This window comes from Sceloporus occidentalis, unplaced genomic scaffold (genome assembly GCF_023333645.1).
Source record: "Sceloporus occidentalis isolate IW3139 unplaced genomic scaffold, rSceOcc1.0.p SCAF_6, whole genome shotgun sequence".
Classification (NCBI taxonomy): Eukaryota; Metazoa; Chordata; class Lepidosauria; order Squamata; family Phrynosomatidae; genus Sceloporus; species Sceloporus occidentalis.
In genome coordinates, this window is record NW_028316986.1 from 81,631,355 (window position 1) to 81,654,565 (window position 23,211).

The 23,211-nt window shown below is 41.0% G+C and overlaps 1 protein-coding gene across 2 annotated transcripts in view; it reads right to left on the reverse strand.

Annotated features, from left to right (window-relative positions):
* Nucleotides 1-23,211, reverse strand: part of LOC149311003 (monofunctional C1-tetrahydrofolate synthase, mitochondrial-like) — a 185,099-nt gene that overhangs the window by 87,061 nt on the left and 74,827 nt on the right. For both annotated transcript variants that reach the window (XM_089530194.1, XM_089530195.1), the window contains 2 exons: nt 21,363-21,431; nt 9,483-9,594 (listed from right to left, as the gene is read on the reverse strand). In XM_089530194.1, coding sequence (XP_089386320.1) covers nt 9,483-9,594; nt 21,363-21,431 — 181 coding nt within the window. The remainder of the gene's footprint in view (nt 1-9,482; nt 9,595-21,362; nt 21,432-23,211) is intronic.

The following is a 23,211-nucleotide window of genomic DNA, read 5'->3' on the forward strand; positions in this document are numbered from 1 at the left end:
GAAAGAAATATTCATTCTCCCTTCCCATATCATCACTGTGTTCTTCTAATTTCTTACAATTTCAAGTGAAGTATGCTGACCTGGATTAATATCCTTCTAAAGTGATAAAAGACATTGATGAGCCTAACAAAAACGACATGGCAAAACCAGAAAAGCTCCAGTTCTTCATTTTTTTAAATTAATTTCTGTAACAAATAGCTGTGTTTTGAGAGTTAGAAACAATTATCACAACAGAAAAACATATATAATAGTACCCAATGGTCCTTTTGTGGGTATAAAAAGCCACATTAGTAGGGAATGACTGGGACTGGAGTAGTGAGGGAAGGGGCTAGCAGTTTTTGCACTCCTTCAGCGGCCTATGTTGAGTTTCAATTGAATGACACCACTACCATTCCTTCTAAAAGTCCTGGTTTGGCAGGAACAGCCCTAAGTCTAATCTGCACTGCAGATATAATGCAGTTTGACACCACTTTAAATGCCATGGCTCAATGATATGGAATTCTGAGATGTATAGTTTGTTGTCATGCCAGAACTCTGAGAGAAAGCCAAATATTTCACAAAACTATAAATACTAGAATTCCATAGTACTGAGCCATGGCAGTAAAAACGGTGTCAAACTACACTATTTCTGGAGTGCAGATTAGACTCTAGTCATTCCTCTGCTGTCCCACTTGCTTGGCTGCTTTCAAAATGTCCCACTTTCTTTCCCTTCCTCCCACTTTTGGCTTACCTCAATTGCTGCAAACAGAGTTCAAAGCACAAAAGTATTTTGATCTCACTTAATTCAGCAGAAAGGGTAGAGGCTTATCCTTCCCAGTAGGCTCATTAGGATTTTTTATTTTTGTTTTTTAAGGCTTTCCTAAACTTGCATGAAATAGTAGTTTTGTGTGGTTTTCCTCATTAATAACTTGTGCTCTCTTGTTGCCTGGCCTCACTCTTTTGACTCTGATATTGCTTGGCTGCATACATCCCGGTTTTCATTCATGAATTGCTGGTGGATATGCATTGTTCTAGTCTGGCTTTAGTCTTGTTCTTCAGTGGAAGACCTGCTCCCATCACAGCTGATTTGCTGTCATAGTTTCATTTTGCTCAGCTCTGTTTATATGAAGATAAATTGCAGAAATGCAGAGGGGGTGAAGCATGCATATCTAATTGGAACTGGAGAACCCCGTTATTTTGTGAACTGATAGAAGTGAGTTATGAGAAGCAGTACCTCTGACAGTGTTGCTGGATTTGATTTATGAATCCTTAAAAAAAGAGTAAGAGAAAGAATGACCTCTAGTATTTTTGCCTGTGGGAGACAAAGAATTTCCTTGTGTTAGCTGTATTTTGGATTGGGGGAAATCTGCTGAAATGGCTTATATTAGGTCTATAAATTATAATGAGAGATGTTAGCAGGGCTCTAATGAACAGAATATTCCAGTTATCTGCAAAACAGTGTACACCAGTGTTTTGTAAAGATACTAGTGAAAATAATGATTAAAAAAGAAACTAATGCCTCTAGTTGAGGCCATTTTAGTTTTATCTAAAATAAAAAAAAATCCATATAAAAGAATATTATGTTCTCAACCAATACCTTCTTGGGGGGTGGGGGGAGACCATGGGCTTTCTAGACATTTAGGACTTCAACACTCAGAAGTGCTAGCCAGTGTAAGGGATTGTGAGAGCTGTTATCCAAAAAACCTCAAGGACCAAAGTTTCCTTGCCCTCTTGGTGAGGACAGAGGGAATTCAACAGGGGATGGAATGGTTCTGTCTCCATCACTTCTTGTGTCTGGCTTTGCTTGTTTGCATCTTTGCAAGTGATGGAGGCAGTGGTACCACAGATGTTGCTGTACATTTTGTAAAATCTCATGGGAGACTGAACTGTGGAACAAGCAAATACACAAACAAAACTCCAGTAATTACTGTAATGCTCTTGCTACAATAGTGCTCATACTGCAAATCAGCTTCCACAAACAAATTCAGTTTGTTTCTGGGAAGAAATCAAGGGAATGGCCTTGATACAGGAAGTACACCTAGAGCCACAGAACACAAAGGACTGACTCCTCATGTATGAACCTGCCTGGCAGCTGAGGTTTCTTTCTTTTTTTTTTTAGGACAGTTCTACAAGTATTTTCTCCTCACCTGTAGAGGCTAGGCAGATGGCTTTCAAGGAAAAAGTATTTTCTCTGCTTGTATTTGGCTCTGTTCTCAAAACCCTATTTCTCTTTCTTTCTCTGGTTGCATCAACTCTGGAGAAATACTCTTAAGCTTATCACACAGTATTCTGATAACGTTCTGGGAACCTAATGAGAGCGGAATGCCGTGAACTTTACCGCACAGCTTGGTTCCCATCGTTCCCATTCTGAGCTCAAAGTGTCCCAACAGCGTTCCAGGGTGAGAACCGTAAAAAACAATTCTCAGCCAGCTGGAACGTTTCCATACTGGTCCAGGAGAAGTTAAAACATGTGGCAATATACTTATGTAAAGCAGGTTCCAGATTTCAGACCTTTTCCCCAACGACAGGAAAGTGGTCAATGGGTCCACAAAATAATAACAGCCTGAGTGAGAATTATCAAATAAAGTTTGAGTGAACGTGTAAATTTTAAACATTTATTCAGGCATCTAAAACAGAGACAGCATGGTGTAGTGGTTTCAGTGCTTGACTAGGGTTGCAGAAACAATGCAATTTGACATCACTTTAAACGCTGTAGCGTCATCTTATAGAATTGGGTTTTCTAGTTTTACAAGTTCTTTATCCTTTTCTGCCAAAGAGTGCTGGTGCCTCACAAAATTACAAATCCCAGGATGAATCCATGGCAGTTCAAGTGTTATTACACTGCATTATATCCACAGTGCAGATGCACCCTGGGACTCTGGGGGGACCAGTGCTCAGATCCCCACTCAGCCATGGAAACCAACTGGGTGACCTTGGGTGAGTCCCATTCTCTAGCCTCAGAGGAAGGCAAAGACAAGCCAACTCTGAACAAACAGGATTGCCATAGGTCAGAAATACCTTGAAGGCACTCAACAAGTACATGACTTTGAAAAAAAAAACACCTATGATGCACTCTCCTCAGGGTGGTATGTCTAGTTTCAGCAGCCTGTTGAACAATGCTAAATACAGGCTTTTAATTCTAAATTTGTTTAGCTTATTATGAATTTGATGCACCACTGGATTAGATACATATCCAGAATGGTACTAAGATCTTACACACTTTTATGTTACTAGTCCCAGTGGTATTATTCCCATTGTTATATGACTACTCAAGAAACAAGACTTGGGCAACAGCTGCAACTATTTTATTATATATGACATTTCTATAATGAAACAACTTCTTGGAGTCCAAGATCTGGAGCTAGTAGCATTTTGGTCTGAAGGACACAAATAAAAGTGTGTTTGTTGAATGCTGATTGCCAGATCTATTTTATTGGAAGCTGTCCATACAATCTGAATATTATATAGTAATAACACATTTTAGACTTTCATGAGGAAAGCATTAAGCTGTTTTACCCCTTTCCATCTCTACATCATCCCTGTATCCATTAATAAACTCTGTTACTAACATCAATAATCCACCTCTTTATTGTTCTCCTTCAAAAGGGACACAGCTGGATACAGTGAAGCTAACCTACTGGACCATTCTTCTTTTAAAATATGATGCAATTTTAAATGATATTCCCCTTACACTGGAAAGCTTATTTCCCACAAGACATAATTATTTGCTGACATTTGCTCTTGCATTAATGGGGAGGGGATGAAAAAGAAAGAGATGAAAATAAAAACAGTGTCTGTATGGGAAATGGTTTGAGAGTCTTCAGATAAAATCTGGTAACTGCAATCTCCTCCTGTTTAGTCTGACATTGTTTTGGCATTGTATTACCTCTAGTACATGGTGCAAAGATCATACCTCCAATCTGACAAATGGCTACCAAGTACAGAGAAATATGAGGATAACACCTTTTTACACTTCTTCCTGCTGCTTACAGTTCTGACTCAGACCCCACCCTCACTTGCCAGAATAGTCCAGGGTGCTCCCACCTGCCCTCTTTTGCTGCAGGTTTTTGACTCTCAAAATGAATGGGTGGCTGCTTTCCCATGTGATCCCTGTTCTTCACCTGGCATCACTGATGATATCAGAACAAGGCGCCTGCCATGTTATCAATGAAGGGCACCTGGTTCTGATCTCAGGGTGGTTCGCAGGCACTACAAGTGAAGGCAGCCACCATCATCACTGTGAAGAGAGCCAGAAAACTGCAGCACAAGGTAAATCATTTAAATCCAGGTTATGGAGAGGAAAGCCTAAATTGGGTCCAGGTGTCAGGAAGACAGTCCACACCTGATTCAAACTTTAGGCCCTGCATGATGTAAGCAAAAGCAGTGAGCCTGGGGGAATTCAGGGTAATTTGTTCATGTAGACAAGCTTGCACATTAATTGAGAGATAGACACAGAGCTAAAGAGATGCCATAAATAATAGCCACTTGTATAGGCATTCATCAACCTTATATCAAAATTCATGATTCTTGACCTGTCTCATACTATTAGCTACTGTAGACAGAAGGAGGACAAAGCATGAGGATATCACAGTGTTTACTTCTCACCCCAAACTGGGGCAAAACCAAGTCTGTATTCATTACAAGCACCAAGGAACTTTCTTCAATTAAATGACAGCCCATACTACCTTAACATTGTAAATTAGGTTGCTTGCAATATAGCTGGGAAGAGGCTGACATGTGGCTAATAGCTGCTAAAAAGCTTCAGATTGCCTACTGTCTGCTGCACTCTGTTCTCGCTATTCTAGATCATGACTTTTATCAACTGAACACTTGAACCACGGGAAAAGAAACCCCTTTTTGTTGCAGTAGTATTCTAAGGAGTTATTATTACTATACAAAGATTAACTATGCAAAGATACAGAACTATAGCAAGTTATGAAAACTGAATAAGGGAAGTTATGACAAAAGATAATTAGGAGATTAAATTTTATACTCTTTGGATCATCCCGTATATGACGTACAGAAATGTTTCACTGAGGTCAAGTAAAATGAGAAAATATTTTTTTAAAAAAGGAGAACATTTCTATAGTATAAAGAACTTTGAACAATGCAAATAAGAAGATATTACTTGAGCTTTTGGTGGCCAATTTTTTTTTAAAGCAAAACATCTAAGATTTGCTGCTGCTGTTGCTGTTTCTTCTTGTTGTTGTTTTGAAGAAAGGACTACCACATTTTTTGTTTTTAAAAAACCCCAAATACAAACATAAAATACATATACATGTGTATGTTAAAACGCATTGGATTTCATTCATTTCCTATATTAAATATATATGCTACACTGTTTTAACAATGTGATTTATAAAATTTTCTTTGAACACTTTTGAGCATCACTGTATATAAAATATTCATGAAATACAACAGTGTACGTGCTACACAGATAACTAAACAACTACTGTTGGCCAATTTTAGTCTAATAAGCATTAAAAAAGTTAAAATATTTTGACAGTTTATTAAAATGTATGTCTGCTTAGGCTTACAACAATCATAAAGCCTGTCAAAGTTTACTTAATTATCTGCTTGTGAAAAAACAGAAAAGACCCCTAGCATAAAGCGCTGCAGGTATGGAAATAGTTTGTATTGTATGCATAAAAGAAAATCAAAAACAAAAAAGCCCCCTTCAATTAAATATTTTTAAATATATAAAAATCTCTAATTTCAACTGAACTGCCTTCATCCAGAGAGGATGGTAGGTTTATTTTGTGACTGACAACAAGTGAGGGCAAAAAGTATTAAAAATTTACCTAAATTCTCTATGCAATGACTCATGGTCTATTTTTATACAATTTATTTATGCACATTCTTCTGTCATTGATTTATGATCTAAGTACTGTACTATTTAGCTACAAACCAATCCTGAGTTTCATAAGGTTGAGTATACTGACAAGCAGCACGTAGTACTGAACTTGCAAGCATTTTTTTTAAGGGCCAGTGCATTTTCTCTGATTCTGAAAGAGTAATGTTATCACTCCCACCAAAGCAATACCTTTATGCAATGATGGTATTGTGTATTCTTGTGAGGCAAGACACTATGGCTGCATCTGCACTGCAGAAATAATTCAGTTTAACACCACTAACTGTCATAGCTCAATGGTATGGAATTCTGTGAATTGTAGTTTGTTACAGCACCAGAGCTGTCTGACAGAGAAGGCCTCACAAAACTACAGTTTCTGGAATTCTATAGCATTGGGCCATGGCAGTTAAATGGTGTCAAACTGTACTATTTCTGCAGTGTGTATGCAGCCTATGCTGACTACAGCACTGCTACTGGTAGGATTTCCCATGTCAGATAAGTTTTCGCTGAAGAGCCAGACTAAACATACCAAACAACTACTGGGCAGCAGCAGCAGTGTTGGTGATGACCTTGGCAGAGGATCTCTCAAAGACAATGGCAGTGGCACCATAGCTAATGCTTGTTAGTACTGTACAGAAGAAAACTTCTGAAGAATTTTACATTGAAAACACTATGATAAGACAATCCAAAATGAAACTAGAGATAATGTCAGAAGATGACATACTGACAAAGCTGTTTCAAGCAAAAGAGACAGAATCTATTCGAATTCTAACTAAAATCTATCAACAAATATGGAAAACAAAACAATGACCCACAAATGCTCAATATACATTTCAGACCCCAAAAGTGGATACCAGGGATTGCAGTATGCACAATTCAATTAATTTCCCATTGAAACAAAGTGGTGTTCAAAATTCTACAACAAAGACTTTTACCATGTACAGTGAGCCCTTGATATCTGCTGTGACTTGGTTCCAGGTCCCCCTGTCTGTGGATGCTCATGTCCCCTTATATTCAATAGGATAGTAAAATGGTGGCCCATCTGGCAAATTGCAAAATCAAAGTTTGGTATTTGGAATTTTTTTTTGGGGGGGGGGGTGCGGGGTGGGATATTTTCAAACTGTGAATGGTGGAAACTGTTATCCATAGATATAGGAGGCTGGTTGTATTATAAATAAATAAATAAATAAATAAATAAATAAATAAATAAATAAAGCTATTTCATATGGTGAGAAGCATGTTAGGGTCAGGATCAGAGAAACCAGCAGTGGAGCCTTTGGTTGCTTGCTGTGACAAACTTCGAGGGGAAAGTTGCTCATATTCACTCAGAAACTGATGCCACAGTTATTCCACAGTCTGAGGAAGTGTCTAGTACTTTGTCTGGTCAGGTTCCTTGGTATCAGTCTCAGTTATTGTGAGATGATGATATGGACAAGATGCTTGAATTGGTTTGTCCCACTACATGTAAGCTTGACCTTTCCCTATTTTAGCTGACAAAACGTAGTGGATGCGGATTGTTCACATGGCTCCAGGAAGTAATAAATAATGTTTGCTCTCTTGAAGGAAGCAGAAGTGGACCTCTCTCAATCCAGGAGCATGTGACAACTACCACCCCATTGTCCCATTTTGGGCAAGAACCTTGAGAATGTGGTAACTGGAAAACTGTAAACATTCCTGGAAGAAATGAATTATCTGAACCCATCTCAGACAAACTTCTGGCTAGGAAATCACAATGAATAGGCCTTAGTTGCTCTGACTGATGACCTACTCTGGGACGAAAAGATGGGAGAGATGCTAACCTATTGATTTTTTTGGATATTTCAGCAGCTTTTGATCATTTTGATCACGGTATCTTACTGGGCCAACTCTGTTGGTTGGGAGTAGAATGCACTTTGTTACAGTGGTTCCACTCCACTCTGGGGTCTGCTTCAGAGAGTAGCATTATGGGACTCCTGTTCAGCCCCAGGGCCATTAAACTGAGAGGTTTCACAACAATCCATCTCAATAGCTATATGAAGCCACTTGAGGAATGCCTAAGGAATTTGGAGGTAGGGTACTTTCATTATGCTGATACCTAGCTCTACTCCATGTCATCAAACTCAGCTGAACTGTTGCAATTGCTGTACCAGTGCCTGGAAGATGTAATGGGCTGGATAAGGCCCAATAAATTGAAGTCAAATCCTAATAAACTAGAGTTTCTGTGGATTGGTAGTTATGAAGTCCAGGTATTAGATAAGCCTACTCTGGATGGGGATGCACTTCCTTTGAAGGAGAAAGTATGTCACTTGGGGGTACTCCTGGATCCATCTTTGTCATTGGAGGCTCAAGTGGATTTCATGGTACAGAGTGCCTGGTACAAGCTCAGACTGGTGTGTTAGGTATGGCCTTTCCTGGACAGGGATAACTTAGTCACAGTAGTCCATGTACTAGTAACTTCCTGATGTAACTACAATGCTGTCTACATTGAATTGCCCTTGAAGATGACTTAGAAGCTATAGCTACAGCAAAAGGCAGCAGCAGGATTGATGATTGGAGTACCATATAGACAACATATGATACCAGTCTTAAAGCTATTCGACTGGCTGCCAATTTGCTTCCAGTCTAAATTCAATGTGCTGGTGATGACATTTAAAGCTCTAAATGGGTTGGGACCTCAGTACCTGAAGAAGTGCTTCACCCTAGATGGAGGTCTAAAGGATGGGACCCCCTCTGCATCCATCAGTAGGGGAAGTCCAATCATCCAAGCCATTATATTCTCTGTCACTATGTACAGATGTGAGAGCTGGATAATGAAGAAAGCCAAGAGAAAGAAAATCAACTTTGGTGAAGAGTGCCAAGCCTACTGTGGACAGCCAAAAAGACAAACATGGGTGCTTGAACAGATCAAGCCTGAACTCTCCCTGAAAGCCAAGATGACAAATCTGAGGTTGTCATATTTTGGCCACATCATGAGAAGGCATGACTCCCTAGAAAATATAACAATGCTAGGGAAGATACTAGGCAGAAGGCAGTAAAAAGAGAGGAAGACAACACACCAGATGGATAGATTCAATCAGGGAGAACACAGTCTGAATCTACAGGACCTAAACAGAGCAGTGGAGGATAGGGGGTCTTGGAGAAGTCTCATCCACAGGGTCACCATGGGTTGGAGCCAACTTGAGAGCAGTTAACAACAACTCTCTCATCCAGAATTCTGAAATCTAAAATTATCCAAAATCCAAAACTTTTTTCATGGGTGGCTGAGATAGTGACACCTTTGCTTTCTGATGGTTCAGTGTACATAAACTTTGTTTCATGCACAAAATAATTTATAATATTATATGAAATTAATTTCAGATTATATGTATAAATATACATGAAGTATAAACAAATTTTGTGTTAAACTTGAGTCTCATCTCCAAGATAACTCATTAAGTATGTATTCGCAAATACAGGTATTCCAAAATAAAAAAAAATAAAATTCAAATTCCAAAACACTTCTCGTCTCAAGCATTTCAGATAAAGGATATTCAACCTGTAATTTGAATGTTTCCAAACAAAAACATTTCAGTTTTAAATAAACACAGAGCTAGTGTGGTGTATTTAGAAATGACCTGAAGGCATACAACAACAACAACCAAACACCATCAAAATGAAATGAGTTTATACTCACCTACATATCCTTCTTCACCAACCAGTTTCAGGGCAATTTTATCTGCCAAAACTGAAGAACTGCCATGAGCAATATTGGCAAAAGGTCCAGCATGTACAAAAACTGGGGTGCCCTAGAAGTAGCAAATGAAAAGCCCCATTAGAGAAGCACATCCAAGTTGTAAGGCACTTTGTTCATAATTTATATGTCAGGGCTTTGTAAAGTACTGTAAATCCCTAGAATCACCTATCTAGTATAGCCAGTATAGTTCGTGGTCACAACATACAGATTACTATGCATATACTATACTATTACATTTGAACCTGCAGTTTCAAAACATGCACATTTTCACTTGGTAGCCTCCTCTCTTAGAATGAAATTTACTTGCTTGATAGCAGGGGTAGGCAACTGTAGAAGGCTAGTGTTCCACAGTGGTTTCCCAGGAGAAACTGTAGGGCTGCACAGACAACCCTCCATTGTACCCACCTATACAAAACAAAACAAAAAAACCAAAAGAATTTGCATATTTGAGATGCCTTCCTGGCCATTTAGGCCCAGGAGAGGCCTTTTTTTAACAAGAGAAAGCGATATCTTGTTCATGTCCTGTTTCAAAAAGAGCCAAAATATGGAGGAAGTGCCCCCTCATACTTCTTAGAAGGCATTTTAAAAAACATTTTACAAAATGTCTTTTGACCACCAAGGCCCTTCCAAAATGCCTTCCACATCCCAAATGGGATTTTGGAGACCATTTTTTCCCTTTTTTTTACTCTGGGGCCGCCACAACAATAGCCCCAGAGTAAAAAAAAGGTTTTATCTATTGGAAGAGCATGGGGGAAGGGTGTAGCCAGAGCAAGTAATGCAGCAGTCTGCACAAGAATGCCAACTAAGGCCCGATACAGAAGGGCAGAAAGGAGCCCTGAGACACTGCCCCTTTCTGCCCCACACGTGGCCCCAGGGTTGCACTTTGCCCACCTCTGCTTTGCAATAATGTTTGTATTCATGTGAACTGTCTTCTTTGTGATAAATTAATATAAAATGTGGGTTTCCATGGCTAACAGGGATTCAAATCCTGGTCTATCAGAGTCCTAGTCCCACACTAACACTACTTTACCATACTGGCTCGCATAGCAACCTAAGTGTTAAAAAAGATCACAGCACAGAAGTTCTTGAAATTTCCTTCTCACAATACATTCTTTTAAAATTCACCATCTCCACCCTATTAGAAAGAGAGCTAGCATGGTACAGCGGCTTGAGCTATAACTATGACTACAACTCTAAAGGACAAGATTTGAATCTCTGCAAAGGCCATGGAAATGCGTGACCTTGTGCAAGTCATACTCCCTCAGCCTCAGAAGAAGGCAGAGGAAAAACTCCTCTGAACAAATCTTGCCAAGAAAAACCTGTGATAAGGTCACTTTAGAGTTGCCATAGGTCAGAAATGACTTGAGGGTGCACAACAAGAACAAACCTATTTGAACAGAACAGGGCTCACTTGGGATATTGTTTGGAGAGTAGCAGGACAGGGTGGACTTCAGGGCAACTGAAAGCATTTGTGCAGGATTCTGTAGGACTGTAGTAATATATTTATTTTCTCAGAAATGGTCCCAAAAATCCTCCTGCTTTTACTGTATGTACTGGGTGCTCAGCAAGGTAGAATAAGGACAACTTTAATGATTTAGGCCTCATACAAATGGGAAAATGCGCCATCCTGGGGCTGAAATTAGGGCTTGGGAGAGCAGAATGACCGCATGCTCCCAAGTCCTACTGTGCCATAATGGTGCACCCTCATCTACATGGAGGCCACCATGAGGACGTACATGTGGCACAACATCCAAATGGTGCCATGCCACATGGATATCATCAGCATGCACGAGAGTGCCAATAGTGCTGCACGCGCACCCTAAGAAGAACCCACTGGGAGCAGGTTCTTATTAGGGCTCCCGGAGGCGGCAGCATTTGGTTGCTGTGGCCTCCGTGTGGGGCAGAAAGGGGCGCCTTTCTGCCCATCTGTGTCAGGCCTTAGTTGGCATTCTTGTGCAGGCTGCTGCTTTATTTGCTACATCCTTCCCCCATGCTCTTCCAATAGATAAAATCATCATTTTAGACTGAATTTTGCAAAAATAAGTTCCTGGAGAACTAAACAAACAAGGCAACAACATCCACCTTCTAGCAGCCTCTTCCCCCAGAAAATGTAACCATGAAATCTGATGTTGTTGCTTCCAAAGTCCAACACATGCCAATGCTTTAACTTATCCAATTCAAGATAGCTAACTGAGGCTGCAATATTACACCCATTAACATGTTAGTAATCCCCACTGAGCTCTGTGAGGCCTACTACTGACTAAATACATAAGAATGCTTTGCTAGAAACTTTCAGAAGGAAAATAAGATAAATTATGCTTAATTTACTTTGATCTATCAGATTCTAAGAAAAGTAGAAAAGTCTACCTGATTCAATAGCTCCAAATTTCTTCTAGGGGAACATACAAAAGTGAAAACCTATAGTAGTTGCATCTGTGAAAGCATGTCCTCTTTCATTAATGGAGGCTATCTGATGAATAAAGAAAATAATGCACAGAAGGGAGACTTATCCTAAAGGATATATTTTGGCCGGAGTCTTAGTGGAATACTACACCAGTGAAAGAGTAATTGTGCAAGCAGTTACACTTTCTTACAGGTAATCTCTAATGCAGTTAATTGTCCCCCAAGCACACACAGAATTCTCTTTCTCACTTATGCTTTGGTGGAACTTGGAAGCCCATTAACCACTGGGGAATGAGTGAATGCAAAATCATGGTACCCACTGGGCAATCAGATATGCAAATATGGATTCTAGAGTAACTAAACTGCCATATATTTATGATATGCTAATAGTGTATCATAACAGTGTATCATTAAGCTTTATAGCAAAACAATTTGCTAGCTGTTCTACAATGTATGCATTGAAAAACAGAGAAATAAAGCATGATACTATTCATACAGCTTCTCAAAATCCACATCATTTTCACCAGGAAAACAATTTTAATGCTCTAATATACAGATCTCATTCAATCAGCCAACAAGCTGTTCAGATTTACATTGAAGAATAATGTGCTAGATCCTCAGCTATAGGCTAATATTTCTATTACTCTCACAATATATGGAAAACTTTAAAATGTTCACAGAATCATAGAGTTGGAAGAGACCCCAAGGGCCATCCAGCCCAACCCCCTGCCATGCAGCAGCTCACAAACAAAGCACCTCTGACAGATGGCCATCCAGCCTCTGCTTAAAAACCTCCAAAGGAGACTCCATCACACTCCGAAGGAGTGTGTTCCAAGTTCTGCATTAACAATTCCCACTGGAGGGAAATATAGGCGGGTTACAGACGGGCAGGGGAAGACGTCTTGAAGGTGTCTTCCCCTGAATACGGAGCCTCCAGACCGCCCACCCCGGGGACGTGGCTAAGGTGTATGGGGCTTCCACACTGGGGGTAGTGAAGACGCCTCACCTGGGGCCGTTTCTTACCCGCAGTTTCCATACCGCCGCCTCGCAGGACGCTGCAAAGAGAGAGGCAGCTTCTGCACGGGCGGCCAAAAACGCGGCTTTTTTTTTCTTTTGCTGGCTGGCGGATGCGCAGCTGCGCAGCTGCGGCGGTCAGCACCGGCGGCAGAAAGCGTATGTGCACATTTAAAGCGCCCAGACCCCTTTAAACTTTTTCCCCCGCCCTACCCAAGAACAAAGGTGGCCTCCTGCCAGCTGGTGTTGGCATCCTTGTCCGCTTGCACGTTGCCAGTGTCACCAGCATCATGGATGCCTCCTCTCCTTTGGTCCCCGCGCTCTTGCTGAATCTGCAATGCACAGCCACAGCTGTCGCTGCTGCCACCGCTGTCCCCCTGCCATCCCCCATCACCTCCCTTGTACATATGTAAATATTTAAAGTTTTAGTGTTTTTTTATTGTTAGGTGAAAATGGTGCAGGAATGTGTGTAGGGGTTCACTTTAAATTCCAAACTTTCCACAATTCTAGCAGCGCATGCGTACATGTTGCTCTAGGGTTAGGGTTACAAGCATTAAAAGAGAGTGCAGCTGTGCTGCAGCTTCCACATCTGCATGGCATCTGAGGCTCTAATTAGAGCCTCGGTGCAAACTGCGCATGTTCCAGGACCCCGACTCATTATGCGACGCAGCTGACTCGGAGACTTTAAATGGGCAACTTAAATTAGCGGCGTAACAATTCTGGCGTACCAGTGCAGCAGCTTACAGACGGAGATGCGTAGCTGTGCAGTATATAGAAAAGAAGCGGGAAAAAGCGGCACCTTTTTAATGCCGCTTCTTCCCGCTTGGGGCGTGCAGGCGGTGTGTTCATGGCGGCATTCAGGTAAGGGCCGTCTAAAGGCTATACCTTCATGACGTCATGAGCACACCCCTTTTTGCCCGTCTGTAACCCGCCATAAGTTCCCCTCTTTTAAAACCTGTTGTTTCCCATTATCTTTTGTATCCAAGCTGAATAAGAGTACGAAAATCTATTAGCAACAGTAATTACATAATACTTTGCTGTAGTTTTTTGTGGGCTTTTTCGGGCTATGTGACCATGTTCTAGCAGAGTTTCTCTCTGACGTTTCGCCAGCATCTGTGGCTGGCGTCTTCAGAGAATGCTTTGCCTGGAAGAATTGGGTGTATATATACTGTGTGAGCCTGGGAATGCAGGATCATAGAATCATAGAGTTGAAAGAGAACGCAAGGGCCATCCAGTCCAACCCCCTGCCATGCAGGAAATCACAATCAAAGCATCCCCGACAGATGGCCATCCAGCCTCTGCTTAAAGACCTCCAAGGAAGGAGACTCCACTACACTCTGGGGGAGTTTGTTCCACTGTCGAACAGCCCTCACTGTCAGGAAGTTCCTCCTAATGTTGAGGTGGAATCTCTTTTCCTGCAGTTTGCATCCATTGCTTCAGGTCCTAGTCTCTGGAGCAGCAGAAAACAAGATTGCTCTCTCCTCAATATGACATCCCTTCAAATATTTAAACAGGGCTATCATATCACCTCTTAATCTTCTCTTCTCCAGGCTAAACATCCCCAGCTCCCTAAGTCGTTCCTCGTAGGGCATGGTTTCCAGACCATTCACCATTTTAGTCGCCCTCCTTTGGACATGCTCCGGTTTCTCAATGCCCTTTTTGAATTGTGGTGCCCAGAACTGGACACAATATTCCAGGTGGGGCCTGACCAGAGCAGAATATAGTGGCACTATGACTTCCCTTGATCTAGACACTATACTTCTATTGATGAAGCCTAAAATCGCATTGGCCTCGTTAGCTGCCGCATCGCATTGTTGACTCATGTTCAACTTATGGTCTACTTGGACTCCAAGATCCCTTTCACACGTAGTTTCATTCAGCCAGGTGTCCTCCATCCTATATCTGTGCTTTTTGTTTTTCCGCCCTAAGTGCAGTACATTACATTTCTCCGTGTTGAATTTCATTTTGTTAGCTATGGCCCAGTTTTCTAGTCTGTTCAGGTCATTTTGAATCTTGATCCTGTCCTCTGGGGTATTAGCTACTCCCCCTAATTTGGTGTCATCTGCAAATTTGATAAGTATGCCCCCAATTTTTTCCTCCAAGTCACTGATAAAGATGTTGAATAGCACTGGGCCCAGGACAGAGCCCTGTGGGACCTCACTGGTCACTTCTCTCCAGGATGAAAAAGAGCCATTGTTGAGCACCCTTTGGCTTCGGCCAGCCAACCAATTACAAATCCGTAACAGTTGCCTTGTCTAGCCCACATTTTACAAGCTTGTTTGCAAGAATATTTGCATGTGTATTGTTCTGGGAGGCTAATGCAAACGAGGATTAATGTCTGCTAATTGGTGATCATTATCTGCTGGGAAAGCCTCTGACTCTGAATGGTTACCCATTTGCTGAGTCCTTGGCCTGTTACAAACTGCCAAAATAAAGGTGCTTCGGGTCTCTTTGGAGGTATGATGTTTAAATGATGCATGGGTCCTAAGAGTCTGGAAGCTGCACCAAAGCTGCACTCCAGTGCTTAGGAACGGAGTGTGGCTTTGGCGCGACCTCCGGACTCTTAGGACTCAGGCATCATTTAAACAGCATACCTCCAAAGAGACCCAAAACAGCGTTATTTTGGCAGTCTGTAACAGGCCCTTATTTTGCTATTCTTCAGGACTGGTAGCCAAATTTTGTTCACTTTAAGGGCTTCTTCTTTCCAGTTGAAATTATCCAGATGTTTGTAGATCTCAATGGCTTCCCTGTGCATCCTGACATGGTAGTGGTTGGCATGGTCCAGAACTTCAGTGTTTTCAAACAGTATTTTATGCCCAGGATGGTTTGTGGCATGTTCTGCTACTGCTGATTATTCTGGCTGGCCCAGTCTGCAGTGTCTCTCGTGTTTCTTGATTCTTGTTTGCACACTGCGTTTGGTGGTCCCTATGCAGACTTCTCCGCAGCTGCATGGTATGCGGTAAACTCCTGCAGCTGTGAGAGGGTCTCTCTGGTCCTTGGCTGAGTGAAGCATTTGCTGGATTTTCTTCATTGGTTTGTAAACCATTTGAAGGTTGTGCTTCCTCACCACTTTGCCTATTCTGTCCGTGACTCCTTTGATGTATGGTAAAAATACCTTCCCTTTGGGTGGCTGCTTGTCTTCACTTCTCTGGGTATTCCTGGGCCTGGCAGCCCTTCTGATGTCTGAGCTGGAATAACCATTGGCCTGTACAGCCTGGTCCAAGTGCTTCAGTTCATCTTCCAAGAAGTGGGGTTCACAGATGCATTTTGCTTGGTCTACCAGTGTTTTGATTATACTTCTTTTTTGTCCTGGGTGATGGTTGGAGTTCTTGTGCAGGTATCGGTCTGTATGTGTGGGTTTTCGGTAAACTGTATGACCCAAACATAGGTTCGGTTTGCGGATGACAAGGACATCCCAAAATGGTAGTGTTCCTTCCTTTTCTTTTTCCATAGTGAGTCAGAAAAGTCAGAAAGAAGCTCTGCTAGAACATGGCCACATAGCTCGAAAAACCCACAAAAAACTATGGATGCCGGCCATGAAAGCCTTTGACTTTACTTTGCTGTAGGTGAATAACTATCATAACACAGTAATAAACAAACCTTAATAATAATAATAAGTTTTATTTATAAACCGCTATTCCGTGTTGATCATAGCGGTGTACAGGTAAAAATAGCAATATCAAATACAAAATAAAAGATAAAAATTGCAATACATAAATAAAACTTCAATAAAAACATTTCAAAATACAGATTAAAACCATACATCAAATCCATACATCAAATCCAGGTCAGCTAAATGTGCTTGATAATGCTGTACATATAGGGGGGAGTCATATATCATCAAGGAGCACCGGGGAAGGCTTGCTGAAACAGGAAGGTCTTAAGTGTCTTTTTAAAGAGATCCAGGGAGGTGGCAGAGCGGAGTTCCTCAGGAAGGGTGTTCCAGATCCCAGGGGCCGAAATAGAAATAGTGCATGCCTCTTGCCAAACCCCACCAGGAATGGTAGTATCTCTTCCAAAGACAGAGTTTATCAATTAAATGATAATTACTGTTGTGGTTTTTATAGAGAGCACAATAAAAATGTGGTTCTTGAATAATGAATACCTTCTGGTGGGATCATTAGGTGGAAGTGACCATGTTTTCCTGGAGTTTGTTATACAGTGGAAAGGAGAAGCCAGGCATAGTCAGCATGCATTCTAGACTTTAGGAGAGCGGACTTTAGTAAACTTAAAGAAATACAGGGGGTGATCCCATGGTCAGGAATATTAAAAGAGAAGGGAGTTCAGGATGGATGCGAGTTTCTCAAAAGGGAGATACTTAAGGCACAATTTAAAACAGTTCCAGTGAGGAAGAAAAATGGGAGGTGTCTCAAGAAACTGGGATGGATGACTAAGGAACTTTCAATTGAGCTAACTTTTAAACAAAACATGTATAAGAAATGGAAAGATGGGGAAATCACCAAAGGGGAATTCAAACAAATAGCTAGCCTGTGTAAGGATAAAGTCAGAAAAGCTAAAGCGCAGAATGAACTCAGGCTTGCTAGAGAGGTTAAGAACAATAAAAAGTCATTTTTTTGGTATGTCTGCAGCCAAAGGAAGAAAAAGGAAATAGTAGGGCCACTGCGTGGAGAAGATGGCAAAATGATGGCAACAGAAGACAGAGAAAAGGCAGAATTACTCAACACCTTCTTTGCTTCTGTGTTCTCAGAAAAGGAAAAGAGTGCTCAACCTGAGGATAATGGAGCAGAGGACAGAATAGGGGAACTTTGGCACAGAATCAGCAAAGAGATAGTACAGGAATACCTTGTTATTCTAAATGAATATAAGTCTCCAGGACCTGATGAACTACATCCAAGGGTATTAAAAGAACTGGCAAATGTAATATTGGCACCATTGGCAATAATCTTTGAAAACTCCTGGAGAACAGGAGAAGTCCCAGCAGACTGGAGGAGGGCAAACCTTGTGCCTATCTTCAAAAAGCGGGGAAAAAAGAGGATCCCAACAATTATCGTCCAGTTAGTGTGACATCAATACCAGGAAAGATTCTAGAGCAGATCATTAAACAGAGAGTCTGTGAACATTTAGAAGGCAATTCCATAATCACAAAGAGTTCACATGGGTTTCAGAGAAACAAGTCATGCCAGACAAATTAAATTTCTTTCTTTGATAAAATTACCAGCTTGGTAGATGAAGGGAATGCTGTGCATATAGTGTATCTTGATTTCAGTAATCCCTTTGATGAGGTTTCCCATGACATTCTTGCAAACAAGCTTGTAAAATGTGGGCTAGACAAGGCAACCGTTACATGGATCTGTAACTGGTTGAGTGGCCGAAGCCAAAGGGTGCTCAACAATGGCTCCTTTTCATCCTGGAGAGAAGTGACCAGTGGGGTCCCACAGGGCTCTGTCCTGCGGCCAGTGTTATTCAACATCTATATCAATGACTTGGATGACAGAATTGGCGGCATACTCATCAAATTTGCAGATGACACCAAATTAGGAGGAATAGCTAATACTCCAGAGGACAGGATCAAAATTCAAAATGACCTGAATAGATTAAAGCTGGGCCAAAGTTAACAAAATTAAATTCAACGTGGAGAAATGTAAGGTACTGCACTTAAGGCGGAAAAATGAAATGCACAGATATAGGATGGGGGACACCTCGCTGAACGAGACTACGTTTGAAAGGGATCTGGGAGTACAAGTAGACCACAAGTTGAACATGAGTCAACAATGTAATGCGGCAGCTAAAAAGGCCAATGCAATTTTAGGCTGTATCAATAAAAGTACAGTGTCTAGATCAAGAGAAGTAATAGTTCCACTGTATTCTGCTTTGGTCAGACCACACCTGAAATATTGTGTCCAGTTCTGGGCACCACAATTCAAAAAGGACATTGAGAAACTGGAGCATGTCCAAAGGAGGACGACTAAAATGGTGAAGGGTCTGGAAACCATGTCCTATGAGGAACGACTTAGGGAGCTGGGGATGTTTAGCCTGGAGAAGAGAAGGTTAAGAGATGATATGATAGCCCTGTTTAAGTAATTGAAGGGATGTCATATTGAGGAGGGAACTAGCTTGTTTTCTGCTGCTCCAGAGAACAGGACCTGGAACAATAGATGAAAGCTACAGGAAAAGAGATTCCACCTCAACATTAGGGAGAACTTCATGATAGTAAGGGCTGTTCGACAGTGGAAGAAACTCCCTCGGAGTGTAGTGGAGTCTCCTTCCTTGGAGGACTTTAAGCAGAGGCTAGATGGCCATCTGTCGGGGATGCTTTGATTTGGATTTCCTGCATGGCAGGGGATTGGACTGGATGGCCTTTGTGGTCTTTTCAACTCTACACTTCTATAATTCTATGATTCTGATAGGTATTTCATACTCAAGGCATTGTAAACACAGAAAATTATACCCAAGTGGTATTTGACTCCAGTGAAGCTAGCCAGAATGGTTAAAGATGTTTCCTGCAAATGTTGGTGTGGTTGTAATGATAATGGCACATTTCTACAGAAATGGCTAGCCTGCCCACTTTGGTAAATTTAATTTGTTCACCAACCAAAAAGTAAAATTATGTCCAGAAATGTTTTTGCTATCAATATTTGCATGCACAAACTCAAATCTGAAACAAAAATCTCAAAGATTTCTTCACTACAGCAGCCTGTGTAGCAATTGCCAGATGTTGGAAAACAGGGGAGGTGTCTCTGGATATTTAGTGAAAAAAAGTATGGGCCTATTGTTAATTGAAAAACTGTCTTACAGAATGGCAAGTTATACAGAATGACCAAAATCAGGACTTCTCATGGATAAATGGTTTCCACTCATTGACTTTGTAAATAAAGATAGAAATAAGAGAAGACAACCTCCATCTCATCTGAACCTTTGAACAGACATTCTGGACTAGATTTACCCAAAGACAGCACTGGACTTTAAAGTGTCTACTTACATTGAGCAGAACCCAAGAAGAGGACCCACAACATAATTCAAAGTTGTGAGATGAATTGTGTTATTTTGCTTTATTGTTGTGGCATGTTTTGTACATAGTTCTTTACTTATAATAATAAAAATATATATATTTAAAAACATACTATAGTAATCTGGCACATGGAGTATGTCAGCAATGTTCTTTATCATTGCTATGATCCTTACATTTTTATTTAATTGAATGCCATACTGAAATATTACTGAAGCACCCATATGCATATCCTATTTGGCCACATGAAAGGAATGGTTGGTAAAACTAGAGAAAGCTGGTTATAATAAAAGTTACCACATAAACATAAACCCTTTTATGTACATGGAATGTGATACTGCAATAAAGTTTTCAACAAAACAGTAACATATAGCAAGAGTGGTTCTTTCAGAAATGGAAGGACTATGTCTTGATTGCATCTCCTCATGGCAAAAGGAAAAGAGAAGATTTTCATCAATCTCTCTCTTCTTGCATCATTTCCCGTGTTATACTGGATAGTTATCCAGCCTTCCAGGAAAGATTTGATAAAGTGATTAATAAGGTTAAGGGACTCTCAGGATCTCTGGATCCAATTTGATACAATTTCTCATTCACTCCCCCCCCCACTCTCACCTCTGTTTTGTAATTTTCTTGCTTAAACATGAGCAGTTGCTACATCTACATTTCTGAAGTAGCCCTGAGATCTTTTTATGAACTTGTATTCAGATTTGGTGAAAGTGGCATATACAATGGAAGATTTTATTTAAAAAAAATTGTCAATACTTTACTTGTTCTTTTATTTAAAAAAAAGACCATTCCAAATCCTCATATAGCATTATACAGTTATACAGTCGGCATTTTTATACAAGAAAAAATTATTGTGCTTATTAAAAAAAATAAAGTTAGGATTTGGACCAGAGGTGGGTATGAGCTGACCCTCTCATGGATTTTGGAAGGTCTCATTTCCACCTCACCAAATGTTAGAAAGAAAAGAAAGAAAGAAGCTTTCTTTCTTTCTGATATTCTAAACTCTCAGAATGATCCCATTCCTTCTATGGTATTTGGGGGCTTTGAACATGTCCACAGGGGTGCACCTGTCACCCAGGGCTACAATTGTCCACCCATCCTCTTTAGGCACAAGAGTGGTCTTTTTCAAAAATCAGAAGTGATTTTGGTGAAATTGCTCTCTGTGACTCATGGAGGGAGTGAATGGTCTTAATAATAATAATAATAATAATAATAATAATAATAATAATGGATGACCCACAAGCTGAATTTTGTCCACCCCGGTGCTAGTAGATGGATACCACTGGATACATCTGACATTTTTTATATCTTTTGATATCTTTGATATATAAAAGATATAGATATCTTTTATATCTATACACTCTTGCATCTTAGACACAGTCTTAAAAGAAACAAAATGAAAGGCTGGGATTACAAATGACTAGACTCACCTCTAAGGTCTGCATCAGTGTTGGTTTAATTGCATCCTTCATCAGGACTGCCAGAGCACCAGTTACACCCTAAAAAAGAGATACTTTATTTAAATTTAGTTTTCAGATTAATCTTAGCTGAAAGTGAGTAGCTCATGTAATCAAACTGTTTATCTATAAACCAATATGCAAGTATTAAAAACTTTTCTTTTCACAGGTTGATGGTAAAAAATGATAAATATGGCCTCCATTTCCATAAACGCTAAACAAAGAAGCCTCTGAAAATTCACCACAGTACCACTTGAAAAGTAATTACATGGAAAATAGAAAAGCTTTGCAGGCAGAAAGATCAACAAACTATTTCTTTTTAGAGTGTACCATAACTCATGGTTGCCACCAATACTTTTCCATCTCCAAGATGTCTGCATGTTTCAGAGAAATTGGTGGAAGAGCAAATTCTTCCAAGTCAAAAACAGTGCTGGAGGACTTAGTACGTGACTGAGTCTCTTCAGTAGCAGCAGCAGTAGCCCAGGTGATTTAGGCTGTTTTCCCCTCCCTCACAAGTGTTTCAAGTTTAGGACTAATCCAACCCCAAAGATTTCAAGCCAAAAGCTTAGGAAAACATACATATACTTTTCAAGGCAATGCTCACACCCAATTTCTATGAAGGCTAGAGTCTTACAACCAAATTCTGAGATCTGGGGAGCCTATTCCCAAGTGAAAAGGAAGTGACACTAGAACAGCGGTAGGCTGAATATTTTCCTCTTTTGAATGCAAGGTTCTCATAGTACCCTTTAAGTCAGTCCTCTTAGAAAGAGGCACTGGGGGACAGACCAGTCAAGGTAAGTAACAGGCCTCAAAGTGTGGCACCATCAGGAACTATTTGCATTGCAAACACCTTCCCTTCTGCAATATGCCCCGGATCCTGTCTACACTAGCCAGGGGCAGCCTGGAGTTTCGTGATCCCAGAGCTGCCCAACCTCCCCACTAATCTCAGGCCCTTCTTTCTGATGGGAGGCTGCCCGCTTGTGTGTCCCACTGTGCCAAATGCCATTGTGAGTCACTTGCACCTGAGGTCAGTAGGAAATGCTCAGCCTCAATCACATCACTGAGCACCTAATGCTGACTTCAAAGAGAGAGATGTGCAGCAGCGGCACTGGGTGGCACAGCAGGACATGTTTTAAACAGCTGCCCTGCATTGAAACAGAGAGCTCTAGGTCTTGCTGGAGAATCTAGAGTCGTGGTTCCCAAACTTTGGTCCTCCAGGTGTTTTGGACTTCAGCCCCCAGAAGCCCTAGCCAGGTTGGCCAACTTGCAGGAATTCTGGGAGCTGAAGTCCAAAACACCTGGAGATCCAAAGTTTGGGAATTACTGATCCAGAGCAAATAGGGAGTTATTTTAATATACGTTAAGAGGGGTATTGCCTGGATTTGGTGCTGAACAGGTCAGGAATTGTCCAGTCTATTTGCGCCAGACTCAGACTATGCAGTGTGCAGACTCCCCACTGGGAGGATGCGGGAGGTTGGTTTATTCAGCCCATGCAGACAAGGCCCTAGTTCAGGCACACTGCTGTCTTGTTTGGGAAGAAATTACATAGTATACATGCTTTTGCTATAGAAAAAGTCTGGGCTAGCTGACTTTTCATTCCTCTACAGAAGAGGTTATTTGCTCACCAGGACAGAAAAGCCCATCTTTTATAAAACATGCTACTGAGTAGCTATATTTCTGGGTGACACTAAATTAATTGTTTTGGTACCATCCAAAGCAGTCTGTGGAAAGCTTCACCTCTCTTCAAAGTGAATGAGCAGGTAACAAAATGAAAACTGAGGCGGGTTACAGACTGCCCATTTGGGACGGCTTGCACTCGCCC